This window comes from Scyliorhinus torazame, chromosome 20 (assembly GCF_047496885.1).
Source record: "Scyliorhinus torazame isolate Kashiwa2021f chromosome 20, sScyTor2.1, whole genome shotgun sequence".
NCBI lineage: Eukaryota > Metazoa > Chordata > Chondrichthyes > Carcharhiniformes > Scyliorhinidae > Scyliorhinus > Scyliorhinus torazame.
In genome coordinates, this window is record NC_092726.1 from 19,434,488 (window position 1) to 19,446,916 (window position 12,429).

The 12,429-nt window shown below is 38.8% G+C and overlaps 1 protein-coding gene across 5 annotated transcripts in view; it reads right to left on the minus strand.

Moving 5' to 3' along the window:
* Window positions 1-1,287: 1,287 nt before the first annotated feature.
* LOC140396939 (methylcytosine dioxygenase tet3-like) overlaps window positions 1,288-12,429 on the minus strand; it is a 532,260-nt gene continuing 521,118 nt past the window's right edge. For all 5 annotated transcript variants that reach the window (XM_072485882.1, XM_072485885.1, XM_072485884.1 and 2 more), the window contains one exon: window positions 1,288-8,517. In XM_072485882.1, the coding sequence (XP_072341983.1) occupies window positions 6,683-8,517 (1,835 nt within the window). In that variant the 3' untranslated portion in view covers window positions 1,288-6,682. The remainder of the gene's footprint in view (window positions 8,518-12,429) is intronic.

Here is a 12,429-nt window from a genome sequence, read left to right on the forward strand (position 1 = left end):
GCACTTTGCGAAATAACATGCTATCTTTATGAATTATAAAGTCAGCATTCGAAGAATCACTGCATACGTACCACTCCAAAGCTAACCAAAGGAAAGAAAGAAGTAACACAATTGCAGTGCTGACAGTTTTTGATTTGCAGAAAGTTGCAATGGAGTCAGACCCTGAAATGACTTCAGAAAGAAGAATGAAACTCCAATAGGCGGTTGTCTCATGCTTGTGTTTGACACCATTAAACTCTGGTGTGTTAAATTGTGTTAAAAAGTGCTCAAAGTTCCCTTGGGCCAACTGAGTACTTTTAAACCTTCCTGAATTGAATTTAAATGCTTAGAAAATGCAGGTGCTCCCATCAACTGTGACTAAACATTTAAATTCTTACTGTCAGAAGTTAACCTGTGTGTGTGCATGTGACTGCACATGTTCAAAGCTTTTTCTGGACAGGTAAAATGAAGTTTGAACTGAATGAGTACAGCATGGTCCACTTCTGTAATGCACCTACCAGTGTCAAACAGAACAAACCAGTTTCTCATGATATTTAAAACATCTCAATTGTGCTACTATCTTAGGATACCTTCCTGCTCAAGATACCTCCATTTGAAATCTGATATAATTTTGTTAATTGTCATTTGGTCTTCAGGGGTTGCAGCAGACATACTCGAAATTGCAAGAATGTACTGAGTGTGCATTTTGTTGCTACATTTCAGCAATTTCAGAACATTTTCTCTAATATTATAATTTATAAGATGAATGGAAGAATGAAAGACTTTGCAAACACCCATCTGCCGCTCCCTACAAGGAGGCAACCTGCCCCTGCTTTCAACCAGGTCTTTTGTTATTCCAGGCAAGAATCTTGCTCTTACAGTACCTAAACAATATGATAAATGTTCTGAAGTCAATGCTAGGAATGGCTCTTATGCAGCGAAGATGGAAGATTTTACCCGTGAATCTTTAAAGTTTAGTATCTGTGGGAATACCACAGAGTTCATATTTAATGTTATTTATCTACCTACCCATTGAAAAGTATAGCCTATTGCCCATAATTTTTTTTAAAGGAAATGTATCTTGCCAGAAAAGCACTGAGTTATAATTCTAGTTACCAAAGTGAAGAAAGCATGCCCTAATATTGGAAAATTAAAAAAAACATTTTAATCAATTCAAATTTTTTGAAAGCCATGCTTATTTGCATCTCAACTACAACATTTCCCTAATGTTAGAAGTTATTTAAGGAATGTAGGAAAAACATATATTCCTGGGTTTTAGGACAAGGAAGTCACCAAACAGAATCCATATTTCTGTACAACCAAAACACAAACATTTATTAAAAAAGGGGGAGGAGAAACACCTGACTGGACAAATTGAATAGCACCTCAAATAAAAACAAAAGAAAATATAAAAGCAATTTGGAAGAAGTTTAAAACATACTTCATATTTACAAATACTGATATACAAATTAAAGCCACATGGAAAAATTTATGCCAACATTTGAGCACAGGCAATGCAAGCATGTTGCTGCAAAATGGGTAACAAAAGCTAACATTTTTGTAATTGAAGAAACCAGAAAGGCCATGTGAAGCTGAGCTGCCTTAAATCATTTTACCATAAGAATGTTGCACCAAAAATACACACATTTAACATACTTCTCCTTAGATGTCACATTTTAATACAAGAAACTTCAATTTAACTATGTGTTAACATTGTATGTCTATGCACCTAATTGAGTGCGCTGTGTCTACACTGAAAACAATATTTGCGTACATACTATAGATACATGTCTACCAAAGCTGTGCAATAAAACTTGCTTAAACTAAATTGAGGCTGTAAAGTAAAGGATTTCTTATGGATTTTCTGTTCTTTCTGACAAGATATTTATGTTGCATTATTGAAAATACTTTTAATTCTGAATCAAATTTTTAATTTTGTAAATATTTGTGAAAGTGACATTGAACACCAACTTAATTTAAGCTGTAGCATTTTATTGAAGAATATTTTAGCACCTTTCAGCAGGTCACATTATAAATGATTGCAAATCTCAAAATCTGTTTCACTGAATTATGCCAGGCTATGGCAGAAAACATAATGCAGTTGATAATGTGCTTGTTTCTGCCGAGCTACTTTTGAATGTCAATGGACAACATTGCAAGGTTTAACATTCAAGATGCTTCCAGATTTGTGTGAGGAACATTATTCATTAAATAGCACCAGGGCTCAAGTTCAATGCCACACTATCTGATGAGCTGGTGGTAGTGGATTTTCAATGTTGGTAATCAGCATTCCATGATTAGCAAATGTTAGCTTGCATAATTCATAAATCAAAGGTTTCAGAATCCAATGTCATTTTCCTAATATATGAGGTTTGACATAAGTGATTTAGTCCAACAGGTTTAAATCTGACCTATTCTTGTACTTTAGGGGCTGACATGAGATTGGGTTTAAAGAGTTGATATTTATTTTCTTAATGAAAATATGTTTGTGATGAACATTTTATTGTCTGGAGAGGCAAAAGAGCAGTACATCATTCTTGTGACAACAAAATCATGTGCAAGTGATGTAATGATGCATTTTAATGTGATTTGTGCTCTATGCTGAAACATAAATGAATAAGGTTGGTGAAAGCTTTTATTTGAAAAACATTCCCTTTAAACACAAGGAACATATATTTTAATTTGATCTTAGTTAATTCTGATTGGTTTATTTAATTTAGTAGATATTTTGAGTTTTCAACATTCTATTTAACGTAATTTTGACAAGGGATATGTTGTTTTACAGAATTTAAAAGCTGTGCTACAAGCAATTTAGTTACAAGTTATAATTCAACAATTTAAGTATTACTGCTATTTGCTGATGGAAAATTGAGGCTCAAGGCCAAATTTCAATTTCTGCTTTTTTCCCTCAAGAAATTTTAATTTTCACAGTACAATGGATTTGAATCAGCAGTTTTCAATTTTGCCTTGTGCAACAGCTAATGTAGTATTTGCATGGAAATTTTTTCAGTGGCATTTATGTTCGTCTTTGACAAATTTGCCCAACTCAGATCATTTGAGATTTGGAAATAAATACTGCACTTCTCTAAATTTAACCAGCAAATACAAGTAGCATGTTGGTGGTCTTTAGCCACATTAAGTTATGAAACAGTAAGAAAAGCTACCCTGCATATAATTCAAGTTATGTCAGGCTCTTACAGTGAGTACAAATTGCTGGTATTTCACATTTAGTTATTTATTTTAGCACCCTTTAGTGTTTGCACATACAGAAATAATTCCTGAGGTTTAGTTTCAGGAATTAGAATTACCTGTTGCTCAGGAGAGCTTTTATACTGCACTTTCAGTAATAAGGGAAATAAAAACCTAATAAACTTAATCTTCAAAGATTGGCCTGAGTGTGTTGAGGGTAAGGGGAGGAATCCACATCATTATTGAAATAGTGCTGCAACATGGCATGCAAGAGTGTAATACCAATTCAGTCAATCCTTTGAGTACTACATTTTCTTTGTACCTGGCTGAACTATTTTTTTAAGATTATGAGGGGAGAAAATGATACAGAATGAATCGAGTTTTGTACTCCAATGGTAGAGCATTGGACTGTCAATTGAGGATCATATATTTTGAACTTAAGCTTTTTTTTTGAAATTTGACACTCGTCCTCAGTTCACATTAGGATTCCTATGTGGACAGGAACATTTTACTTGCAGGATTGTGTGCATCTGGAGGATGGTTGGCAAGATCAGTCCTGCTTTGTCAAAGCACTCAGCTTAAACACAGTTTAGTGAAACATAGTAAATTGTGTATTACATTTTGTGACAAACGAATGAAACAATGGCAAAAGTTAATATTTTGGTTATTCAATTTTCTGTAGCAGGAGCAATTCCTTGAATGGAATAATGTAATCTTTCAATAATCCATACCACCAAAGTGCTACAAAATAAGTTTTGATTGATGTTCTCATATCACTGTTATTGCCTGAATTTTTTTGAAATTCTTTTATTAATATTGTAAATATTAATATAGTCCTCAAAGGATTAATGTATTCAGAAGCCTGTTCAGAAAATATACTCAATTATTTAACACATTGAAATCTGAGGTATTGTTCTTCTAGTTTAAGAATGGCATCTATGACATGTACACTGTAACATACTACTAATCAATTTCTTAAATTGTGTAGAATCCAAACTTAGTTTATATTGTAAATATTTGATTAGATCGACTGGGAAATATGGTATGCAATTAATATTATGGACTGGTGACTTGTTTGTCCAATTTTAGACTTATTTTGAACTTTGTACTGGGACGGGTGTAAGGCTTCAATTATGTCCTCTGGGTGGTTTGTTGGTTTTGGACATTAGACACAAAATAATCAAGGAAGGCACATGAATTCATTTGAATAGAACCAACCAAAATTAGAATATTTACAGTTTGTTTTGTGGAGGTCAATATGCCTTATAAAATGTCCTTGTCAATTATATTTTCTTTTAAGATTAAATTTGCTTTCCTTGTGATGTACACAATTGACCATTTTATTTAAAATCACAGTCCTTTCTGCTGTATGTGAAACACTACATTAGATGTACAGGTATACTGTTGTTGGAATAAAAAAATAAAAATGCCATTTTTAAACTGTACAGTGATTTCCTCAAAGCTGAACACAATCTCAGTGGAGGAAATTTGGTCAAAATATTAAGCATTTGTACAAAATCAGTAGATCTATTTTCATGCAAGTAATTCAATACCCCATTTTAAAAACTCAGGAGATTAAACATAACATGCATTTTAAAATGTGAAACTGGGTAAACACCTATTGGTTTCAATATAGAACAATTGTTAAGTACAGTAAGCATGGATCATAAACCATTCTCCTATTTCTACATCTACTTCAGAAATACTACAGGTTGGATTGGTGATTGCTTACTTTAAGAGGGTATAAATTGTGATTTATGTATCAAATTTAACAGCACTGTGCTTGCTTCAGTGTGGCAAAATAACTGGTACTTCATACCTATGGGCTATTTAAAGCATGGTTTCAATCAAAAACAAGTATTTCAACGATCCCAAAAAGTAATTCCGAATTTACTTTTGGGCTTTATCAGTGTCAGAACATGAGTAGAATTCAAGAACCAACAGACTAACCATATCATTTTACATTATTAATCTCTAAAACATATTTTTGGAAGATTAAATGAAAAAATGCAAGAAGGTGGAGAAATATTTCGCTAAAAATTCTGCAGCTATTTACAGTAGTTCTCCCAATAATTATCTGTTAAATAAACTACTTCAAGTTGTCATTTTAAAATCAAGGTGAAAGTGCTTTAAAATGTTTTTAATATATTTACAGTTTAAAATTGAAGGATAGAATGCAGGTGAAATACACAACCTGCTGTTCGTTTTTATACCAATGGTGTAAAATTAAGAGTAAAACAAAAATTAAATCAACTGCCATTTGAATCTCAGCACTCTTAAGAGGCACCTGAATGCAGATCTAATGACAGCATGATGACAGGCCTACCTTTCAGACTGGTGGTGCATTGTCATTATAGTAAAACCTTTCGTTTTTGAGTGAAGCACAACATGTATCTTGAGTACATTTGAAGCTCTGGAAATTTTAGTTAGCTTGACAGTAGACACAGAAATAAATCTGGTAATCATTAGTACAGTTCAATTATTAAATCTATATTTTGGTCTAAAATTGCAATGTCCTGGAATATTTTTTATCTTTATCGCAGTAAAAGAAAATAATCTTGTTAATTTGGTTTCCTGATCCATTTTTTGTTCAAATGGTTATAGCTAGGAGAAAAAATTTGAAAATTGTGGTGACAAAAGTACAGGTTTTACTGCAATTACAAATCAGATGTTTAGTGAAACACAACTAGATGATAAGTCATAAAATGATTTCAGCATTATCAGTTATGCTAGCTTTAGCGAGTACATTAGATGCACTGTAAATTTCCTTTTTCAGTGAAATGAGATGTTAAGAGAATTGTAAAAACAATGAGCTGGACGAGCACCATGATATTAATTGCCATTATAATTTACCTCTGAACGGCACAATGGGATTTATTTTTTACATATAAGTGCATGTGTTTAATGTTTCAATCGAAACATCAGGCTAATAAGGTTTAGAGCACCAACAGCCAGGCCAGCGGAATACATTTTACAAATTTAAGTTGCTGGGCTAAGAATTGTGTAGATGATTTTTACTGTTTTGACTAAAAATGAACTCTGTGCTGTAAACTTACTTTTTTAAAAGCACCAGTTTCGTTTTCTTTTAGTTTTGCTTCAGATGATGCCCTACAAATATAATTCAACAGTTTGAGATGTTGTAATCTGTCGGAATTAACCTGGCCCTGAAGTAGTAGCTGCTTCTCTAACAAATGATTATTTTTTGAACAACAAATACAACGAAAGGTGTACAATAAATACTATTTTTCTAATTTGACATAGAAAGTTTTCTTTTTACCCCTCAGTATGATGGGCAACTATAAGTTCAAAAACGTGTAGATATATAAATTAGATTGCTAAAACCAGAAAATTTTCGATTGCAATCAAAATTCTTTGCTCAGAGTGCAGCTTTCGAGATGATTTGCACTTGAGTGGAATTTCCCCTCTACAGTATATTCATCAGAGGAAAGCACCGCAACCAGCAACAGAAACAGCTGCTGTAGTGAGGTAAAATGGCCGCAAGGTTGTACATATCTCAAATCCAGCGGTTGTAGGGTCCTGTTACCTGGGTATAGGCATATGAAGACACAGTGATAACAGTGTTTGTTGTGATGGTCATTGCCTGACGTGTGGGAAAATAGTCCTTTTTGTCATGTTCAGTATCTGCAGTTGGTGCACTGCCCCATTTGCGTTTTTTCCCAAGAAGTTTGGTGTTTACCAGAGGCAAGCCTAATCTTGCTGCTTCTTCCTGCCTTTGTTTTGCTCTTTCTGCAAGGATTTTCATCTTTGCTTCCCAGAGAGCTAAGCCATGGTTTGGCTGATTTAAGTTCTTATGCTGGTAAAACACAAGAGATATCCGTGTGGGATGACATCGGTTTGGTTTTTTTAATGGAGTAGTGGCATGAAGCTCTCTTCTGGCACATTCAATCAAAATAGAACCATGAGCTGGTGCCACAGCAACCCCGCCAATGTTCCCATCCAAAAAATTATGTTCACTGTCAGACCACACTTCCTCTTCTTCCTCTTTAACATTCTCAGGTGGCAAGTCATCCATGCTTTCATTCATACAGTAAGCATCCCAGAGCTGCTCCTGTAGGTCTGCATTATGTAATACTGGCTTATTTTCATTTACTTTGTAAAGATCCCATTGCTTGCCTTCCATATTTGTGCTGGGTAACATTGTTCCATTTTCACCCCACACTTTCTCATGCAGGTTTATGCTGGATACTGAAGACTTACTGTTACTTATTTTGTACAAATCCCATGGTTTATCTTGTAGGCCAGATATCATTGACAAGTTGTTTTGTATTTTCACAGGTTCCCATAATTTGTCTTTGAGATTCACATTTGATGACATGGAGGGTGGTGAGATGGTTTCACCAGTTTTAAACGAATCCCATATTGTTTCCTGAAGATTTGCACTTTGCACTGGTGGTGCACCTCTGTTATCTGTAAGTAAATTCCATGGCTTTTCTTGCATATTTGTTGCAGGTAATCCTGTTGCATTCCTGTTAGATGCTATTGAGTTCCATTTTTCATGAACATTTGTATTAGTTAACTTGGTACTCTCGAATAAGCCCCATGGTTTTTCATGTCCAGATGTTCCAGTTGACATCAAACTACCATTTGGTTTAAACATATCCCATGATTTTCCTTGATGGGCTATGTTGGATGGCATTTGTAAAGCAGAAAAGGTATTGTTTACTCCGTGGACATTCATTGAAACTCCATGACAGGATTGGGAATAGGAAGCAGAGTCATCTGGCTCTTGTTTGATAAATCGATTTACATTGTTTGCATTTTGTGAAACTCTTTTGACTTCCTCAGGTATTTGATGTATTTGATGTGACTGATTGGATGCTGTGGATAAAGATGTTTGAGAAAGTAATCCCGTTCCTCCTTGGAAGATGGGTTGATGAGTCTGCTTTGGTGTCATCTCTGTAGCCTGGTCGGAGCAATCAATCCTGTTATTTCTGAGGGCAAGATTGAAAGTAGCACACAGCTCCTGTACATCAGGCTTCTTCTCAAAGCTGTTTCCTGAGAAACTCCCTGGTCTTGTATCATTTCTGCCATAATTAAGGAATGATGTGGGAAATAATTGGTTACTTGCATAACCATAATATCCATAAGAAAATGAATATCTTGGATGAAAATTGTTAATGGAAGGCAGGGTTGGCCTTGCATAGTAAGAATGATAAGGATAGACATTGCCCAGGCTATAAGAGTTGGAGGGTCTGCAGCTACCAAGCACTGTGTAACTCTCAACAACTGAATTCCCACTGTGTTTGTAGGAGTTGTAGTGATCTTGTGGTTCAATTTTGATTGAAGTTGCAATGTGATGTTGGGGTGCAGCAGTCGCCAATGTCAAATCTGTGGGAACATGAGAAAAAGAAAGTTGCACTACAATGGTTTATAATCCATATCGCCATATTTTAAAGTAAAAAATAACGTGTTTAAGAGAACAAGTGGAATAATTACACCAATAAGATGTAATAGATTTAAAAATTAACATTTGAAAAAAAAAATCACAAAATAAGGGCATAAAAAAAATCCAAGGCAGGAAAAGACCGTTTGATCCATTGAGCTCTTCCCTCCTGTACTCCATATCACACTGCTGACATTCTGGATTGTGTGGATTATGTGGATTAAGTCAAACTTTTATCACCCTTTGAGTGAAAATATCTTTTCCCAGATCTATTCAAAATTCACTTTTCATTAGCAACCATTGAGAAATTAATGGCTGCCATTTTCAACTCCTGTTTAGTCAGGTGGGTTTGGCAATCGGAGCAGAAAATATCCTGGATTATCAAATCGTTTTTGATGCCGACGTAAGTGCATGGTGTGATTTTCCCCTCCTCTATCAGAGACAGGGCGCGTCAGTAACATAATTTGAATACATTTACATCTCATTATCAGGCCTGTGCACCTGGACCATTCCCCCCCCCCCCCCCCCCCCCCCCACCCCATAAGAAAGTCCATTCATGTCAGCGTTAGGGCCCAGAGGAGCTCAGGGGCGAGATTCTCCAACCCCCCGCCGGGTCAGAGAAACGCCGGGGGCGGGCGTGAATCCCGCCCCCGCCGGTTGCCGAATTCTCCGGCACCGGATATTCGGCGGGGGCGGGAATCGCGCCACGCCGATTGGCGGGCCCCCCCCGCGATCCCGCCGCTAAAATGCCTGTCCCGCCAGCGTAGATTAAACCACCTACCTTACCAGTGGGACAAGGCGGCGCGGGCGGGCTCCGGGTTCCTGGGGTGATCTGGCCCCGGGGGGTGCCCCCACAGTGGCCTGGCCCGCGATTGGGGCCCACCGATCTGCGGGCGGGCCTGTGCCGTGGGGGCACTCTTTCCCTTCCGCCTTCGCCACGGTCTCCACCATGGCGGAGGCGGAAGAGACTCCCTTCACTGCAAATGCGCGGGAATGCCGTCAGCGACCGCTAACGCTCCTGCGCATGAGCCGCCCGGAGATGTCATTTCCGCCCCAGCTGGCGGGGCGGAAATTCGTCCGGCGCGGGCCTAGCCCCTTAAGGTTGGGGCTCGGCCCCCCAAGATGCGGAGCCGTTTTGGGCGCCAGTCGGCAGACATTGCGCCGAAACCGGAGAATTTTGCCCCAGGTGAGTGCATCGCTCCAGGAGGGGGAGGGTGGGATGGATGTCATGTCCAGTGACTACTCGGGCCTGGCACAGGGTTCCAAATGAACTATTATGCACTGAGGAGGCTTTTAATAACAGCACTTCTATCTTTGAGGGACGTCGTAGTTGCCGGGGTGGGCTCAATCACACCCGCCCTGCTGGCATTCAGTCATGGGACCCACCCATTTATACTTTTTGGACAAATCCCAAGAACGATAAGACAGAGAAAACCGCTGTTGTGTGTGTGTCAATGCTGCTTTTCTTGCTTGATATCGGCCTTTGTTGATATACGGGAAATTTCCACCCAATGTTTCATTCTGAGAACTTTTTTACGTGTAATGAGATTTTACATGTAATGAGATTTTCAGTGAAATGTTTGATTGAGTTTCCCCTTCATGATTTATATTGCAACTTCTTGCTACAAAGAACCCTCTTTAAAGAGTTGCCAGCACTAAAATAATTATTGAGCTCACATCTACTGTGCTATGACTTTTCTATGATTCTTTGATTCTATACTGTTCTTTTTTGTGGGAGAGGGTTCCACACTTCTGCCACCATTTGTTTGAAGAAGTATTTCTTAACTTTTTTACTGAGTGGCCTATCTCTCACTTTAAGGTTATGTCTGCTTTTCAATTAATTTTCCAATTAATGTAATATCCCACATGGGACCTAGGGGTGAAAATGCTCGTCTTCCACATGCTCCTTGTAGAGTACAAGCTCCCTCCACTAAGGGCGGGGTGTCTCAATTACCCAGTATATATAAGGTTGGCCAGCAAGGCACCGACCAGAAGCAACCTAGTAGGGGTCTACCGGGAAGTATATATATATATCGTTTGTAAATAAACCTTTGTTCTTATTTTTACTCGGGGTGTTTGCTAAATCTTACAAGGCCAATTTATAGGGCGTGATCTAACTTTAAATAAATAGTCTACGGGAATGGCCCCACTCTCTAATGGCACTTTTATTTTAGTGTCCTGGCAGGAAACCCGCCCCCCAGAGGCTGCATTCAGCATCATTTCCTGCATTGAAGAACTCCAGCGAGCGGAGCTCTTCAGTGCAGGAAGAGATTGGGATGCCATTTAAAAATTGCATCCTGATCACTCAACTGCCAGATGCAGTCCCGGACCTCCTCAATGCCCCAACTCAACTATAAGGGGAACACACGCAGGGCACATGGGCCTGATCCCAGGTGTGGGCAAAATTTCAGACTGACACCTTAGCACTGCCAGCCTGGCATCCTGGTCGTGCCACCTGCGAACCCTGGCAGTGCCAGATTGACATCCAGGTGGTACTGCCAGGGTGCCCAGGTGCCAGGTTGACAGTGCCAAGCTGTCCAGGTGGCACCAGCAGTACCAAAGGCCGACCACAGGGCGCCCCCCCCCCCCAATGTAGGCGTGATTTAGACCGCAGTGTCTCGCGAGGTGTACCGGCCGTTGGGAATCCCGGGGGAAAGGCCTCTCCCGGGATCTACCGGCCGCACCTCGCCCCGGTTTTGGTGGGATGCGGCCAGTAGATCATGGCCATAGTTTTTACGGTGGAGTGCCGCAAACCATACAATTGTGGTGTAACCAGGGCTTTGTATAACTGTAGAAAAACTTCTCCCTTTTATATTCTATTCTGCTAGATATAACAGGTAACATTTCATTCGCCTTTTTGATTAAATACCTGACTAGATCTGTGTGCATGGCCCCTAGATCTCTTTGGACTTTCACTGCTCCTAGACTTCATCATTTAAATGATGATATTCATGGACTCCTAAAAGATATTGTAAACATTCTAGGCATGAGAAACTGTGTGTCCCTCATCTGACCAGGATCACCGAGTAGGTTTGAACCTGAATTTGAGGAAGACTCTGGCTGGGATATTCCAACCCCCCACCACCCCCCCCGCCGTGGAGGATTTTCCCACGGTGGATACAGTGAGTCATTGGCTGCCCGCAGGATATTGCAGTCCCGACAAAGTCTCTGGGCTTTTGCATGACTCACCCGCCCCACTGATGGGGAATCTGCTGAGGAGGGTCGACTACTGCAGTACAGCAAGATCCCTCAAGTAAGAGGGGCCAGGCAGCACGGTGGGTTAGCCCTGCTGCCTCACGGCGCCGACGTCCCAGGTTCGATCCCGGCTCTGGGTCACTGTCCGTGTGGAGTTTGCACATTCTCCCTGTGTCTGCGTGGGTTTCGCCCCCACAACCTAAAGATGTGCAGAGTAGGTGGATTGGCCACGCTAAATTGCCCCTTAATTGGAAATAAAAAATGAATTGGGTACTCTAAATATTTTAAAAGATTTAATTGAAAAAAAAAGTAAGAGGGGCCAGAAAATCCCGTCCTCTCTCTTTCAACTGCTAACAAGGGACTGATTATGGTTTCTAGGTTCTCGATAATCATGGAAATAAAATTTGACCAAAATTGCGGCATTGAATGTGTTGTGGTTGACTTGTTGAAAGCTGCATTCTGATTTAATTTAAAAATAATTTCATGATTTGAAATAATAATTAAAGTAAGTTCCTTAGTGAAGATTTATTTCTTAACATTATGCTGAAGTACAATTATTTTATTGTATATTAATTCTATAAATATGAAATTATCTCAATTAAAGAACATTTCTAAAATTATTGCCATATTGACATGGCTAAGTTCATTCATGAGTTATCATA